This window comes from Trachypithecus francoisi, unplaced genomic scaffold, assembly GCF_009764315.1.
Source record: "Trachypithecus francoisi isolate TF-2019V2 unplaced genomic scaffold, Tfra_2.0 Lachesis_group8, whole genome shotgun sequence".
NCBI classification, from domain to species: Eukaryota; Metazoa; Chordata; class Mammalia; order Primates; family Cercopithecidae; genus Trachypithecus; species Trachypithecus francoisi.
Window position 1 is genome coordinate 52,711,838 of NW_022681473.1, and position 13,868 is coordinate 52,725,705.

Below are 13,868 nucleotides of genomic sequence, written 5' to 3' on the forward strand. Positions count from 1 at the left end.
AGTAGAGATGGGGTTTCACTGTGTTGGTCAGGCTGGTCTTGAACTCCTGGACTCAAGAGATCCACCCACCTCGGTCTCCCAAAGTCCTGGGATTACAGGCATGAGCCACCGCACCCAGACTTCTCTTTCTCTTTTAATAAAAATGAGATTATAGTGTATATATATTTTTGCTATTGGCTTTTTTACACACATATATGTATCATAAGTCTTTTTAGGTCAATATATGAATATAACTCATTCTTTTTCAAAACTGCATATTGCATTATACGACTTATAACTTGACATACAGCCAGGTTTTAACCCACATTTTCCCTATTTGTAATAAAGTCACAATAAACATCTTGTGTGTGTGTGTATGTATTACTGATTGATTACTGCTGGTAAACATGAAAGCTATTGCCTTACAGATTTTTTCCTTGTATGTTGTCATCTTACCAAATCCCTTTATTAATCCTATTGTGGTTTGAGTCTTCAGCATTCTCTAGGTATGCAAATAAAACACTGTTATCTCTATTTTGCAGACTTATGTGACATATTTTAATTTTCTGACATTTTAAATAAAAGATTGGTTTGAGAATTTCTGCTATTCCTACCCCTCCTTTATCTTTAAGGTATTCAACCCTTAAAACATAAGAGGCCCACTCAAATATTTCTCTGGCTTAATAGTAATTTACTCAACATTACTAAGGATTTAAAGATAATGTTCTTTTGTGGGCTAATTTCAGCTAGTTCCATAAAGTTTTCTGTTGCTGAAGTTTTACTCTTCAAGGAAACTGTTTCTCTCATGTTTCCATAGTTACACAAATTGTTCATAACTAATTTAACTCTTCGTAAGTATTAGGCATGATTTTGAAATTGATAGGATGTGATTTAGAAAATTTTCTCAGGTGGATTATTTTGTGAATATTTGAGTTGTTTTTGAAGGTATTACCCAAATTTGCTTTTGAAGAGATTATACATAGAAAACAATGAAACAGTATTCAAAAGTTCTGATGCATAAAGACAAGGCAGAATAAACTCAATTACCCTGAATGGTGGGAGAACTGAGATGTTCTAACAAACACAGTTGTCATATATACCACACTATATTAATGTAACCACCCTTCAAGAACTAAAATATGTAAAATACTCTTTCCAGTATGAGCAATTCCTGAGTTGTTTAAAAAATACTTGTGTCTCCAAGTATATTAGGAGAGAAACTTGCACTGTAGTCAGATAATTTGGTCTGTATACTAATTTTTGAGGTTTGCTTTATGGACACAGTGAAATTTCGTAAGTGTTCCATGAGCAGCTGAAAAGAATACAGTTTGCAGGGTATCATATGCTACATGCAGATTAGTTACTGCTCAAACATTCTCTATGAACTTTTTTCTTAATATATTATTAAGAGAAGTACGTTAAAAACTACCACTGTGATAGGTTTGTCAAATTCTTGAAGTAATGATTATCATTTAAAATTTTTAAGTATTTGATATACAAAAGTACATATAAGTTTAAAATTTCTATATTTTCCTAGTGACTTTAATTTCTTATTAATATGTAGTGACTCTCTGCAGTAATGCCTTTTGCCTTAAAGTCTATTTTGTATGATGTAAAATAGTTACCCCAGCTTTAAAAAAATTAGTCCAGTATACATAATTATTTCCACCCTTTTTCTTTCAACCTTTGTGTGTCCCTCATTTATTAAAACTATCTCGGCTGGGCATGGTGGCTCTACCCCTGTAATCCCAGCACTTTGGGAAGCGGAGGCAGGAGGACTGCTTGAGGCCAGGAGTTGGAGACCAGGGTGGGCAACATAGTGAGACCCTGCCTGTACAAAAAATAAGAAACTTAGCTGGGCATGGTGGCACACGCCTGTAGTCCTAGCTACTTGGGGGGCTGAGATGGGAGGATTGCTTTTGAGCATGGGAGGTAGAGGCTACAGTCGGCTGTAATCGTACCACTGCTCTCCAGCCTGGTCAACAGAGCAAGACCCTGTCTCAAAACAAAACTATCTCCTGTATATAGTATTTGGCAAGAATTTGTTTTGTTATTTAGTCTGATATTGAGTGTACCAGTATACTTGGATTCACTTCTATCAACTTATTCTGAACTTTCTATTTAGTGGGTTTTCTGATTCTTCTCCCCCTTCCATCCTTGCCTTCTTTGGATTAATGTTTTTATTCTTTCTCATTCCATTTTCTCCCCATGATTAGTAGGGAGGTTATATACTCTGTTTCTATTACTTCAGTATTTATGATAGAAAATTCATCATTCATATTTAACTTAATAAAGTCTTAAGCTAATTAATATCTTTACCCATATGCTAAACAATACAAAGACCTCAGCATGCTTTGACTTCAATCACATAATTCCTGATTTATGTGCTGTAGTTGTATTCTGATTCTGATTCTATCTTGTTTTAATTAACAAATTAGACATTATTGTGATTATTCTATATTCCTTTAGTTCTGGCTTTGATCTACCCACCATGATAATCTTTGTTCACTATTGCATTGTAGATATTTTTGGGGGGTTCATTTTCCTTCCTATTGTACAATCTTTAGAAATTCCTTTGTGGGAGTCTATTGGTAGCAAACTTCTCAGTTTGTGTTTATTGAAAATGCCTCTTTTTTTTTTTTTTTTTTTAGACATAGTCTCACTCTGTCACCCAGGCTGCAGTGCAGTGGCTTGATCTCGGCTCACTGCAACCTCCACCTCCCGGGTTCAAGCGATTCTCCTGCCTTAGCCTCCCAAGTAGCAGGGATTACAGGTGCATGCCACTACTGCCTGGCTAATTTTTGTATTTTTAGTAGAAATGGGATTTCACTATGTTGATCAGGCTATTCTTGAACTCCTGAGCTCAGGGGATCCATTCGCCTCAGCCTCCCAAAGTGCTGGGATTACAGGCATGAGTTACTGAGCCCGGCCTCTCCTAACTTTTTTTTTTTTTTTTTTTTTTTAGACTGAGTCTCACTCTGTCACCTAGGCTGGAGTACAGTGGCACGATCTTGGCTCACTGCAAGCTCTGCCTCCCGGGTTCACGCCATTCTCCTGCCTCAGTCTCCCGAGTAGCTGGGACTACAGGTGCCCGCCACCACGCCCAGCTAATTTTTCATATTTTTAGTAGAAACAGGGTTTCACCATGTTAGCCAGGATGGTCTCGATCTCCTGACCTCGTGATCCATCTGCCTTGGCCTCCCAAAGTGCTGGGATTATAGGTGTGAGCCACCATGGCAGGCAGCCTCTCTTAACTTTTTAAAGCCGCCTCTCTTAACTTTGTTTTTTTTTTGGCTGTGTATGAATTTATAAGTTGATCATTTTTGTCAGCACTTTAAAGACATCAAAGTGTTTTGATATCTTCAATATTAATATATTTTGGCTTTTTTTGTTCCTTGTGAAAGACAGCTTTCAGTCTGTTGTTCCTTTATAAATAATCTATTTTTTCCCTCTATGCTTTTAATCATTTGTCTTCAGTGTTCTTAGGTTTCACTGCAAAGTGTGTAGGTGTAGATTCGTCACTACTTATCCTATTTGGGATTCACTGAGCTTCCTGAATCTGAGGATTCATGTCTTTCATCAATTCTAGAAAATTCTCATTCATTATGTTTTCTTTAAATATTTACTATACTCCATTTTCTTTTCTTCTAGAATTCCAATTAGCTATGTATGTTGGATCTACTTAGAATAACCTCTATGTTTTTGAATTCTCTTTCTCATTTTCTATTCTGTTGTCTCTCTATACTGGATTCTGGGTAATTTCTCCAGTGTTCTCTTCTGGTTCATTACTTCCTTCTTTAGCTGTGTCTAATCCACTGAGGTTTCTAGTTTCATTATTATTCACACTTTTTCATTTCTAGAAGTTCTGTTTGGTTGTTTTTCATGTCTACCTGTCCAGTCTTAATAGTTTCTTGTTCTTTTATCATTTTCAAGTCTTTAAAAACATTTATCTTGGCATATTAAACATACTCATTTTATATTCTATAACTGAACACTTTTTTCTTTTTCTTTTTTTTAAAATAGAGATGGGGTCTCACCATATTGCCCATGCTAGTCTCGAACTCCTGAGCTCAAGCAGTCCTCCCACTCTGGCTTCCCAAAGTGCTGTGGTTACAGGTATGAGCCACCATGTCCAGTCTATAGCTTAACAGTTTCTAATATTTATAGTATTTGTGGGATGAATCTACAGAATATTGTTTCTGTTGACAGTGCTCATGGTGGCTTATGTTCATGTCTTTGGTGATTTCTAATTTTGAGGTCATATTCCTTGGAATTTTAACTCTGGGAGTTCTTTGTGGTTTGACCTTAGAGTTCCTTCCTCTTTAAAAGAAGACATATGTTTGCTTCTGCCTTGGGGCACTAGTGACCTGGGACAACTTGTAACCAAAATTTCAATTTAGATTTTTTAAAGTCACAAAAGTAGTGTGAATCCTGGCCTTAAATCTGTGTGAGTATAGACTTTTGATGAGGAGTTATCTGAAGCAGACTTCTTTTTAGTTGTTCTGTTCACATCCAAGGCTAAGATAATTTATCCTTATTGCCTCTTTCTGTGGGACAAATTTTGTACTCATTGGAAGAGTTGCCCTTCCAAGACCTTAGCTCTATTCAGGGGGCTTGATTCCAACCCTTTCTTGCTCAGACTCTACCCAAGATTTGTCTCCTCACCCTGTATGTGTGACCCTTTAAACTTCAGGCTATAGGTCATTAGGAATGATAGGTTATTAGGAATTAGCACTTATCCCACTAGATTTATCCTTCCTTCTTATTTTTGGAATCAGAAGAATTTCCTTCCTTTTCACACCAGTTTAGCCATTCCATACAAAAATATGTTGTTAAAGGCTTATTCAGATTTTTTTAAATGTGCTGTACCAATAAGATTTATCTGAACATCTAGTCAGCCATAATGCTAAAAATGAAAACTGAATTTCTTACTATATTAACTAAGACCTCTGAAACACTTGTAATAGTTGTAATAGCCATTATTTCTCATTTGTCCCTAATACCACATCTTTGATATTTCACTACTTAATATGTTCAGTTAGGTTTTATTTAGTGGTCTTTATCATATTTAAGTAGTTTCCTCTTTCTATTTTACTTGAAATGGCTGTTGAAGTATATCAAATGTTATTTGATATCTACTGATACATTAATTCAGTTTTGCTCTTGAAATGTACATATGCACTCAACCACTTTCAAAAAGACCGATAATATATAAACAGAGAAAATTCAAGCTGTGAAAACTGTCTACTCTCCATGGCAGTCCCAAGTTCCCTAGTCCCATTCCATAGAAACAGTTTATTATGACTATTACCAGAAATATTCAATGCGTACACAAACATTGTATTGTACAATGTTTGTGTATGTGTCCCTTGACACACACACATAGTCATTCTCTACCATGCTTTTGTCTATGTAGTAAGACAGTTTAGAGAGCTTCTCTATTATTTATAAAGAAAAATAATAAAAAACTTTCATCTAACTTTTGAGTTTCTGAGATGAGAAAATGCCTCTTTCAGTTTAAGAATAGCAGCATATGGGCTGCGTCGGGCTGCAGGAGAAGATGGCGGTCTCCACAGGAGTTAAAGTTCCTCGTATTTTTCGCTTGTTGGAAGAACTTGAAGAAGGACAAAAAGGAGTAGGCGACGGTACGGTTAGCTGGGGCCTTGAAGATGATGAAGATATGACACTTACAAGGTGGACAGGCATGATTATTGGGCCACCAAGGACAAATTATGAAAACAGAATATATAGCCTGAAAGTAGAATGTGGACCTAAATACCCAGAAGCTCCTCCGTCAGTTAGATTTGTAACAAAAATTAATATGAATGGAATAAATAATTCCAGTGGGATGGTGGATGTCTGGAGCATACCAGTGTTAGCAAAATGGCAAAATTCATATAGCATTAAAGTTGTACTTCAAGAGCTAAGACGTCTAATGATGCCCAAAGAAAATATGAAGCTCCCACAGCCACCAGAAGGACAAACACACAACAATTAATTTTAGTGGATCTCAAACTTGTCTTAAATCAACAACCTTTTACTCATGTTAGTGTCTTGATTAAATATCACAATGAAAAATACCCACACATTAAGTAAAAGAATTCCAGCTGGTAAACATAACCTGGACATCTGTAAGAATATATTTAATACATGTACACCCATTATGTTTTCAGGTAACAGGAGGAAAAATGCAGCACAATTTTTTTTCTCTTGTTAAGGCACTGTCATTTAAACATAAACCTGGAGTACTCGAAATAGAATTCAGGTTTACAAGATGAAAGCGTGTGGAGAAGTGTCAGATGGCAGTGGAAGCATGTGTGTTTCTAAAAAGTGAAAATCTCAAGAAAGAAAACAGAAATGGCATGCTTTACCCATCTTGCTTAGTGAAAGAGAGCTGTAGTTGAAATTGTTTAAAAAGTAGCAGATACAACAAATATTGTCACAGATGTGTTAATTTTTGAAGCGGTGTGGGTGCTGACTACTAGTAGTATCAAAAATATGTTCAGGATTGTTTTGATACCTGTATTTATAATAAAAAATGTTGGGGGGAGTTGATGAATTTCTGTTAAAAGCTGTTCTTGTGTGTTACATGTAACAGACATGGTAAATATTTGTTTACAGTCTTTGTTTAACCATGCATTTAAGTGAAGTCAACAAAAAGGAAATAGGTGTATGGATATGTGATTTTCAGATTAAAGTTAGTCTTAAAATGTAAATAAAATGTGGAACGTGTCCTCAGAGACTGTGCCATTTCTATTATGTTGATGTAGTATATGTACAGTACCTTGCTGGGAAGCAAAAATTGGAATTATGTAGCTTTTCCTGTATACACACTTTTATTTACTCTATTTTGTGTACTTCTTGTGAATTATAATTTGCAGACTATTTCAGAAAAGAAATTATCTAGTTTAATTTCTTCTTTGGACAAGAAGGAGTCCTAGGTATTATATTTTGACTTTGATTTCACCAGAAATAATATTATTAAAAAGATCTTTGCATTCTGGCAATTCTTTTAGGATTATAGGTTGCAAATTATCCAAATACATATCCCATTTTTTAAATCATAAAAAAAAAAAGAGTAGCAGCATATATCAACAATCCTAAAATCAGACTATTATAGGAGGAGGATCTTCAAGCAGTGCTATTCAACAGAACTTTCTGCTATGACGGCAATGTTCATTTTTTAATTATCCAATATGGTAGCTACTAGCTACATTTGGCTATTGAGCACTTGATATCTAGCTGGTGTAACTGAGAAAATCAATGTTCCATTTTAATTGCTTTTAACAGCTGTATATGGCTATTGGTTGCTGAACTGGGTAGTTCAGCCATAGAGGTTTTTAAAGCCACCTTCCTGACTTTACAGGAGAGTGATTGGAGTAGCAGAGGTATGATTTAGTGGTGAAACCAAGATTGGAACTGAGATCTCCTGTTTCTTCATTCGTGCTTCAATTTTAGCATAGCTGCCACTTCGGCCCAGCATTTTGGGGCATAGAAAAGTGACCCTCAAAGTAAACAAGATCAAACTCTTCAAGATGCCCCTCCTCCTGGGGTTCATGGAGTCATCCCCATTCAACATCCACCACATAGAATCAGCCTGGTTTACTCTGGCTACTCATTCCCTACATCTCTAGGTCCTCTTCAAGCTTTTCCCCATCCAAACTGTCACTCCTCTAGTTTGACACTATCCTTTTCTCATGAGGAGATGCTCTGCTGGAGTTCCTTCCACTGTCTCTGGGCAACCCCCATACTGCTCCTATGTTATTTCCTAAAGTCTCATTTCTGATCGTGTTGTTTTGCTCATAAGCCATCACTAGTTGCCACTACCCAAACAATACAGTCTAAAACTCTTAGTTCACAGTCCTCTAATGTGAGCTTCATCTTCTTCCTTTATTTTATTTATTGTTTTGAGACACAGTCTTACTTTGTCTTCCAGGCCGGAGTGCAGTGGTGCGATCTCAGCTCACTGCAACCTCTGCCTCCTGGGCTCAAGTGATCCTCCTGCCTGAGTCACCTGAGTAGCTGGGATTACAGGCGCCCACCACCACGCCCCACTAATTTTTGTATTTTTAGTAGAAATGAGGTTTCATCGTGTTGGCCAGGCTGATCCTGAATTCCTGGCCTCAAGTGATCTGCCTGCCTTGGCCTCCTGAAGTGCTGGGATTACAGGCACGAGCCACCGCAACCAGCCTCTATTTATTTCATTTTTATCTTTCAGACAGTTTCGCTCTTGTTGCCCAGGCTGGAGTGCAATGGTGCAATTTTTGGCTCACTGCAATGTCTGCCTCCCGGGTTCAAGCGATTCTCCTGCCTCAGCTCCCAAGTAGCTGGGATTACAGGTATGCGCCACCATGCCTGGCTAATTTTGTATTTTTAGTAGTGATAAGATTTCTCCATGTTAGTCAGGCTGGTCCTGAACTCCCGACCTCAGGTGATCCACCCACCTCGGCCTCCCAAAGTGCTGGGATTACAGGTGTGAGCCACAGTGCTGGGCCCTTTATTTTAAATAGACTTTTCATTTTAGAATGGTTTTTAGATTTGTATAAAAGTTACAAACAGTACAGACAGTTCCTTTGCACTCCGAACTCAGTTTCCCCTCCTACTATTAACATCTCACATTACTATGGTACATATGTTACAGGTATTTATGTATGACATTAGTACATGACTGTTAACTCCATATCTTATCTGGATTCACTAGGTTTTTTCTAATGCCCTTTTTCTGTTTCAGGAAACGGTCTAGGCGATACCACTTCTTTTCTTCATGTCTCCTTAGCCTCCTCTGTTCTGCGATAGTTTTTCACACTTTCCTTGTTTTTACCATGACCTTGACAATTTTGAGAAGTGATGGTGAGGACTGCTTGGTTGTTCCTACATTTTTCCCATGGGTAGGCTGGGCAGGAAGACCACAGAAGTGAAGTAACCTTTCATTACATCCTCCCCCTACCCTATCCCCACTTCCACACCCTAATCATGGGAAGCCAGTCACTAAAATCAGCCACTCGAGGATTGTGGAATTAATTGCCACCTTTTTTGAAGGGGTTGTATCTACATAAAGTATTTGATATTCTATAAGGGAGAGTTATCTTTTTGTTCCCGTTTATTTGTTCAGTTATTTATTTTTATCAGTATCAATTTAAGGATATTTATATTAGACTTTGGATTATAATCCAATACTACTATTATTAATTTTCCCCCCAAATAATTCCAGCTTTGGCCACTGGGAGCTCCCTCAGGTTGGTTTTGGACATTTTCAATGTGTGGCTGTGTATATATATTTTTTCTTAGCACTTCTTTTTGGCACTGCAAGATGCTCTAGGCTCATCTACATTCCCTGCCCCAGGTCTAAAAGAAGGCATTTCTCCAAGAAGTCCTGGTTTATCCTGTTGGAAAATGATGCTAAAAACCACAACCTGGGAGCTGGGTCTCATTTTCTTTGTTAGCCTCATATCCCAGTTACCCAACCCTGATGGTCACCTACCCACTGGCTCCTGGACGCTACAGCATTTTCCCTCCATTAGCACCAAAATTAACAGAGGCTTCCTGGAAACTCTTTTGTTGTCTTGGCTAAAGTGCCCTTTCTCCTTCCTTATATGTTTGAGATCTTTTTCTGTAAGGCCCCATTCAAAATGACCCCCTCTGGCTGGGTGAGGTGGCTCATGCCTTTAATCCCAACACTTTGGGAGGCCAAGGTGGGTGAATCATTTGAGCCCAGTAGTTTGAGACCAGCTTGGGCAACATGGTGAAATCTCATCGCTATAAAACATACAAAAATTAGTTGGGTATGGTGGTGCACACCTGTGATCGCAGCTACCTGGGAGGCTGAGATGGGAAGATCTCCCGAGCCTGGGGAGGGCGACGCTGCAGTGAACTATGACTGTGCCACTGCACTCCAGCCTGGGCAACAGAATGAGGCCCTATCTCAAAAAAGAAAAAAAAAAAAGGTAACAAAAATAAAACACCAAAATAACCCCTCTTCCCTGAAACCTTTCCCAAAACCTTTCCCAAACTCCTACTTGATCTCTTACAGACCTGTATATTACCAGGCTGAGTTTCCAGAACTCACAATTTTCAAAAAGCCCCCTCTGGCTGGGTGAGGTGGCTCACATCTTTAATCCCAACAGAAGACAGCAATATGACACATTTACTTTTATATCCCTAAACTCAGCAGTTAGCATATAGCACACCAAATGGTTTTTGCCTAGTGGATATTATTATCAGACTAGATTACGATCAGTGTAAAATGCACCCTTTAGTGTCTATCAGGGAAAAAGAAAACCACACACACAAAACAAAACAAAATAAAACCATCCTCCTGTAGAACTTTATTGCCACAGGCAACCTTGTGGTCTCAAGCCTGAAGAATGATATCCTGTTTCAGTCACATGTTATTGTGAAAACTAGAAGGAAGAGCCCTGGAACCTTATGACTCTCATCCCTGAATGTAGGCCTTTTCTGTTCCCAGCACATGTATGTGTTCAAAGATAAGGATCAGTCAAATGAAACATACTATAAGGAAATTCACATAGACATCCCAAGCCAGGAAACCTCAATAAGAAACAGGCAGTGGGCCATGTTCAAAGGAAATGATGAATTATGTTGTGTAGGCATCGTCCTGGAATCGCTTATCCCATCTCTCACTCAGTCATACCTACTGCCTAAGTGTTGTGAATGTAAATATAACCAGGTGACCGTGGACATACCTGCATAACTGAGGCATTGGGAAATGTGTCCCAACTTGGGATGATTCTGTGACTTTCTTATTGATGCCATGGAGTAAGAGAATATTCTGGGAAACCTAAGGCTCTTTCCTCTATCAATCACCCTGGAAGGGGGTAATCCTGGACAAGAAATGAGGTGATTTTTTGGCTGGGGTAGGAAGGAACTTCCTCCTCATTTTGGGGTTGGGAAACCTTTGCTCTGAGGTTTGGAAAGGGCTGGGGCTGCTCCCGTGAGAGGACGAAGTGTATGTCATGAAGAAGCAGGCCAGCGTTGCCAGCGGCTAATATTTTCTTGGCAGCAATACCAATAGCGCAGAGAAGTGGCCAGTGTCCCCACAGCAGGGTTGCTGTCCCTGTGGTCTCTCTGGATGCTGGCGATGCCCCTTCCCCAAGCTCCCTGGCCCACCTGCATTCATCTGCAGCTGCAGACAGCTCCTAGCACACTGATGGCCATCTCTGGCCTTTTCTTGTAACCACAGGAGCACAACCTGGAAGTTTTTATTTCCTGCACAGGCAACCCTCAACCACAGGGGGAAAGAAGCCATAGGATAAATGCCCTTGCTACCTTGCACTGGGAAGGGTGATTCTGAGATGTGTTGTTATGTGGTTTCTCAGAGGGCCGAGCTATGAGCCCTGGTTGAAATAGGGCTGCTGTTCTGATTAACATACTCATGTTTGGCACTTCTCTCTTCCCCTTTTACATGCCCTACTCAGTTATTTGTACGTTTTAAGGTCACCTCCCATATAAGCTTCCTCCACCCATGTCCTTGTCTCAGCAGCCGCTTTGGGAAAACCTAAACTAAGATCTGATGCCATGGCAAGTGGGAAGACCCAGGGAATACAGGCAGCAATGGGGCAGCTGGGTTGGGCAGCTAAGAAAGAAGGACTAGGGAGAGGCTGTTCTGATAGAATCTACCAGAAATGCCTGGGGCCTCTAAGAAGGGTGATTTTCCTGCAAGGAAGGCAGACACTGCTGTGAGCAAGGAGCATGTGGCCACACAGAGGTGAGCCAGGTATGCTGTTGCTCCCCATTGAGCTCACAATTGGAGAACACCCAGCCAGTCCTTGCCAGCCAAGGTCACATGGAATCTCAAGGACGCTCACCTGTTCAGGCTTTCACCACAGCAACAAAACACATACAACCCTCTGTCAAGAGGTCCCTGCCTCATATGGTTTCGCTGTTTCCTCACTCAAATCTCACCTTGAATTTTAATAATCTCCATGTATCAAGGGTGGGGCCAGGTGGACATAACTGAATCATGGGGTAGTGAATAAGTCTCACAATATCTGATGGTTTTATAAATGGGAGTTCCCCTGCACAAGCTTTTTTGCCTGCCGACAAGTAAGACATGACTTTGTTCTTCATTTGCCTTCAGCCATGATTGTGAGGCCTCACCAGCCACATGGAACTCTGAGTCAATTAAACCTCTTTCCTTTTTTTTTTTTTTTTTTTGAGATGGAGTCTTGCTCTGTCACTCAGGTTGGAGTGCAATGGTGCAATCTCAGCTAACTGCAACCTCTGCCTCCTGGGTTCAAGCGATTCTCCTGCCTCAGCCTCCCGAGTAGCTGGGATTACAGGTGCCTGCTACCATGCCTGGCTAATTTTTGTATGTTTAGTAGAGATGGGGGTTTCACCATGTTGGTCAGGCTGGTCTCGAATTCCTGACCTTGTGATCCTCCTGCCTCGGCCTCCCAAAGTGTTGGGATTACAGGCGTAAGCCACCGCACCCAGCCCGCTTTCCTTTTTAAATTACCCAGTTTCAGGTATGTCTTTATGAGCAGCATGAGAACAGACTAATACACTGCCACACCTTCTCACACACTTCTGCCTCTAGGTTCTGGGTCTTTGTTCCACAATGTAATCAACATGGCTTCCTGGATTCCATGTCCTTTTCTTTTTCTTTTTTTTTTTGAGACAGTTTCGCTCTTGTTGCCCAGGGTGGAGTGCAATGGCATGATCTCAGCTCACTGCAACCTCTGCCTCCTGGGTTCAAGTGATTCTCCTGCCTCAGCCTCCCAAGTAGCATGCACCACCATGCCTGGCTAATTGTATTTAGAAGAGACAGGGTTTCACCGTGTTGGTCAGGCTGGTCTTAAACTCCTGACCTTAGGTGATCCACCCACCTCGGACTCCCAAAGTGCATGGATTACAGGTGTGAGCCACCATGCCTGGCCCCATATCCGTTTCTTGATGTCAGTGTGTGTGCTCCTGGGCTACCAGAGGCCCCTATGCCATTTCCATCATCTTCTAAGTGCTAGTGTTTCATAGTTACTTTACTAATCTCAAACTCAGACCCCTCCAGCTCGCTGCCCAACCAATTCAGTATTAAGGAAGCTCAAGCCCCAGTATGATTAGAAGCTGGATTTCTGGGAACAATCATGCCTGGTTAACACCACCATGTAAGGGTACTGTACCTAGGTACAGATGTTTGGTTATTTATGCTGCAGACAACAAGTTAAAAACATCCACTAATATGCCCAAATCTTGATATCTAAATTCCATTCTCCAATAAAATAAATCAGGGCTTGTTGGAAAAGTGATTGATTTCAGGACTGGAGTAAGAAAAATATAAGATGGTCTTGGAGTGTCTTATGATGTGAGAAACAAAGGAAATGCTCAAATATATATATATATATATGTGCAGCTTGTTGAAAGTGTCCAGGAGTCAACCTGAAAGAGCTCCCAATGGCCAAAGCTGGAAGCCAATGAGCAAAAAAGTGAACGATAAAGTAGTACTGGATTAAACCCAAAGTATAAAATAAATATGTCCACAGTGATATAAATAAATAGAAATGACAACTCTTCCTTTTAGAATTCCAGTTAATAAATGCAGAAGGAATACAGAGAAGAGACCATCTCTGCTAGAACACTACCACAATAATTGCAGCAGATGCATTCTAAATGGATGCTAAAACTAGAGGGAGAAGTTTAAGGAGAACAGGATATTTACACGGTCTCAAAGTATCTCTCCCCACATAAATTAAAAAGAGAAAAACAGTCACTTTATAATGAAGAAATCTGGCAGATACCACCTTGACAATGTGATTGAGGTTAACATGACCAGTGACAGGAAAAATAACCAGAGGGGAACGTAAGGTCAGAGTGCTCACTTGAAACTCTGCCTCCTTTATATACTCACAGAGTCATTAAAAAAAGAAAACAAACCA

At 39.8% G+C, this 13,868-nt stretch overlaps 2 protein-coding genes across 4 annotated transcripts in view; one reads left to right on the forward strand and one right to left on the reverse strand.

Moving 5' to 3' along the window:
- The window catches only part of PARVA (parvin alpha), a 171,804-nt gene that overhangs the window by 43,126 nt on the left and 114,810 nt on the right, over positions 1 to 13,868 (reverse strand). The gene's annotated exons all lie outside the window — the stretch shown is intronic.
- LOC117079788 (ubiquitin-conjugating enzyme E2 variant 2-like) lies at positions 5,520 to 6,252 on the forward strand. Its single transcript, XM_033203791.1, has one exon. It carries the CDS (start codon positions 5,540 to 5,542, stop codon positions 5,975 to 5,977), a length of 438 nt encoding a protein of 145 aa, XP_033059682.1. The 5' UTR covers positions 5,520 to 5,539; the 3' UTR covers positions 5,978 to 6,252.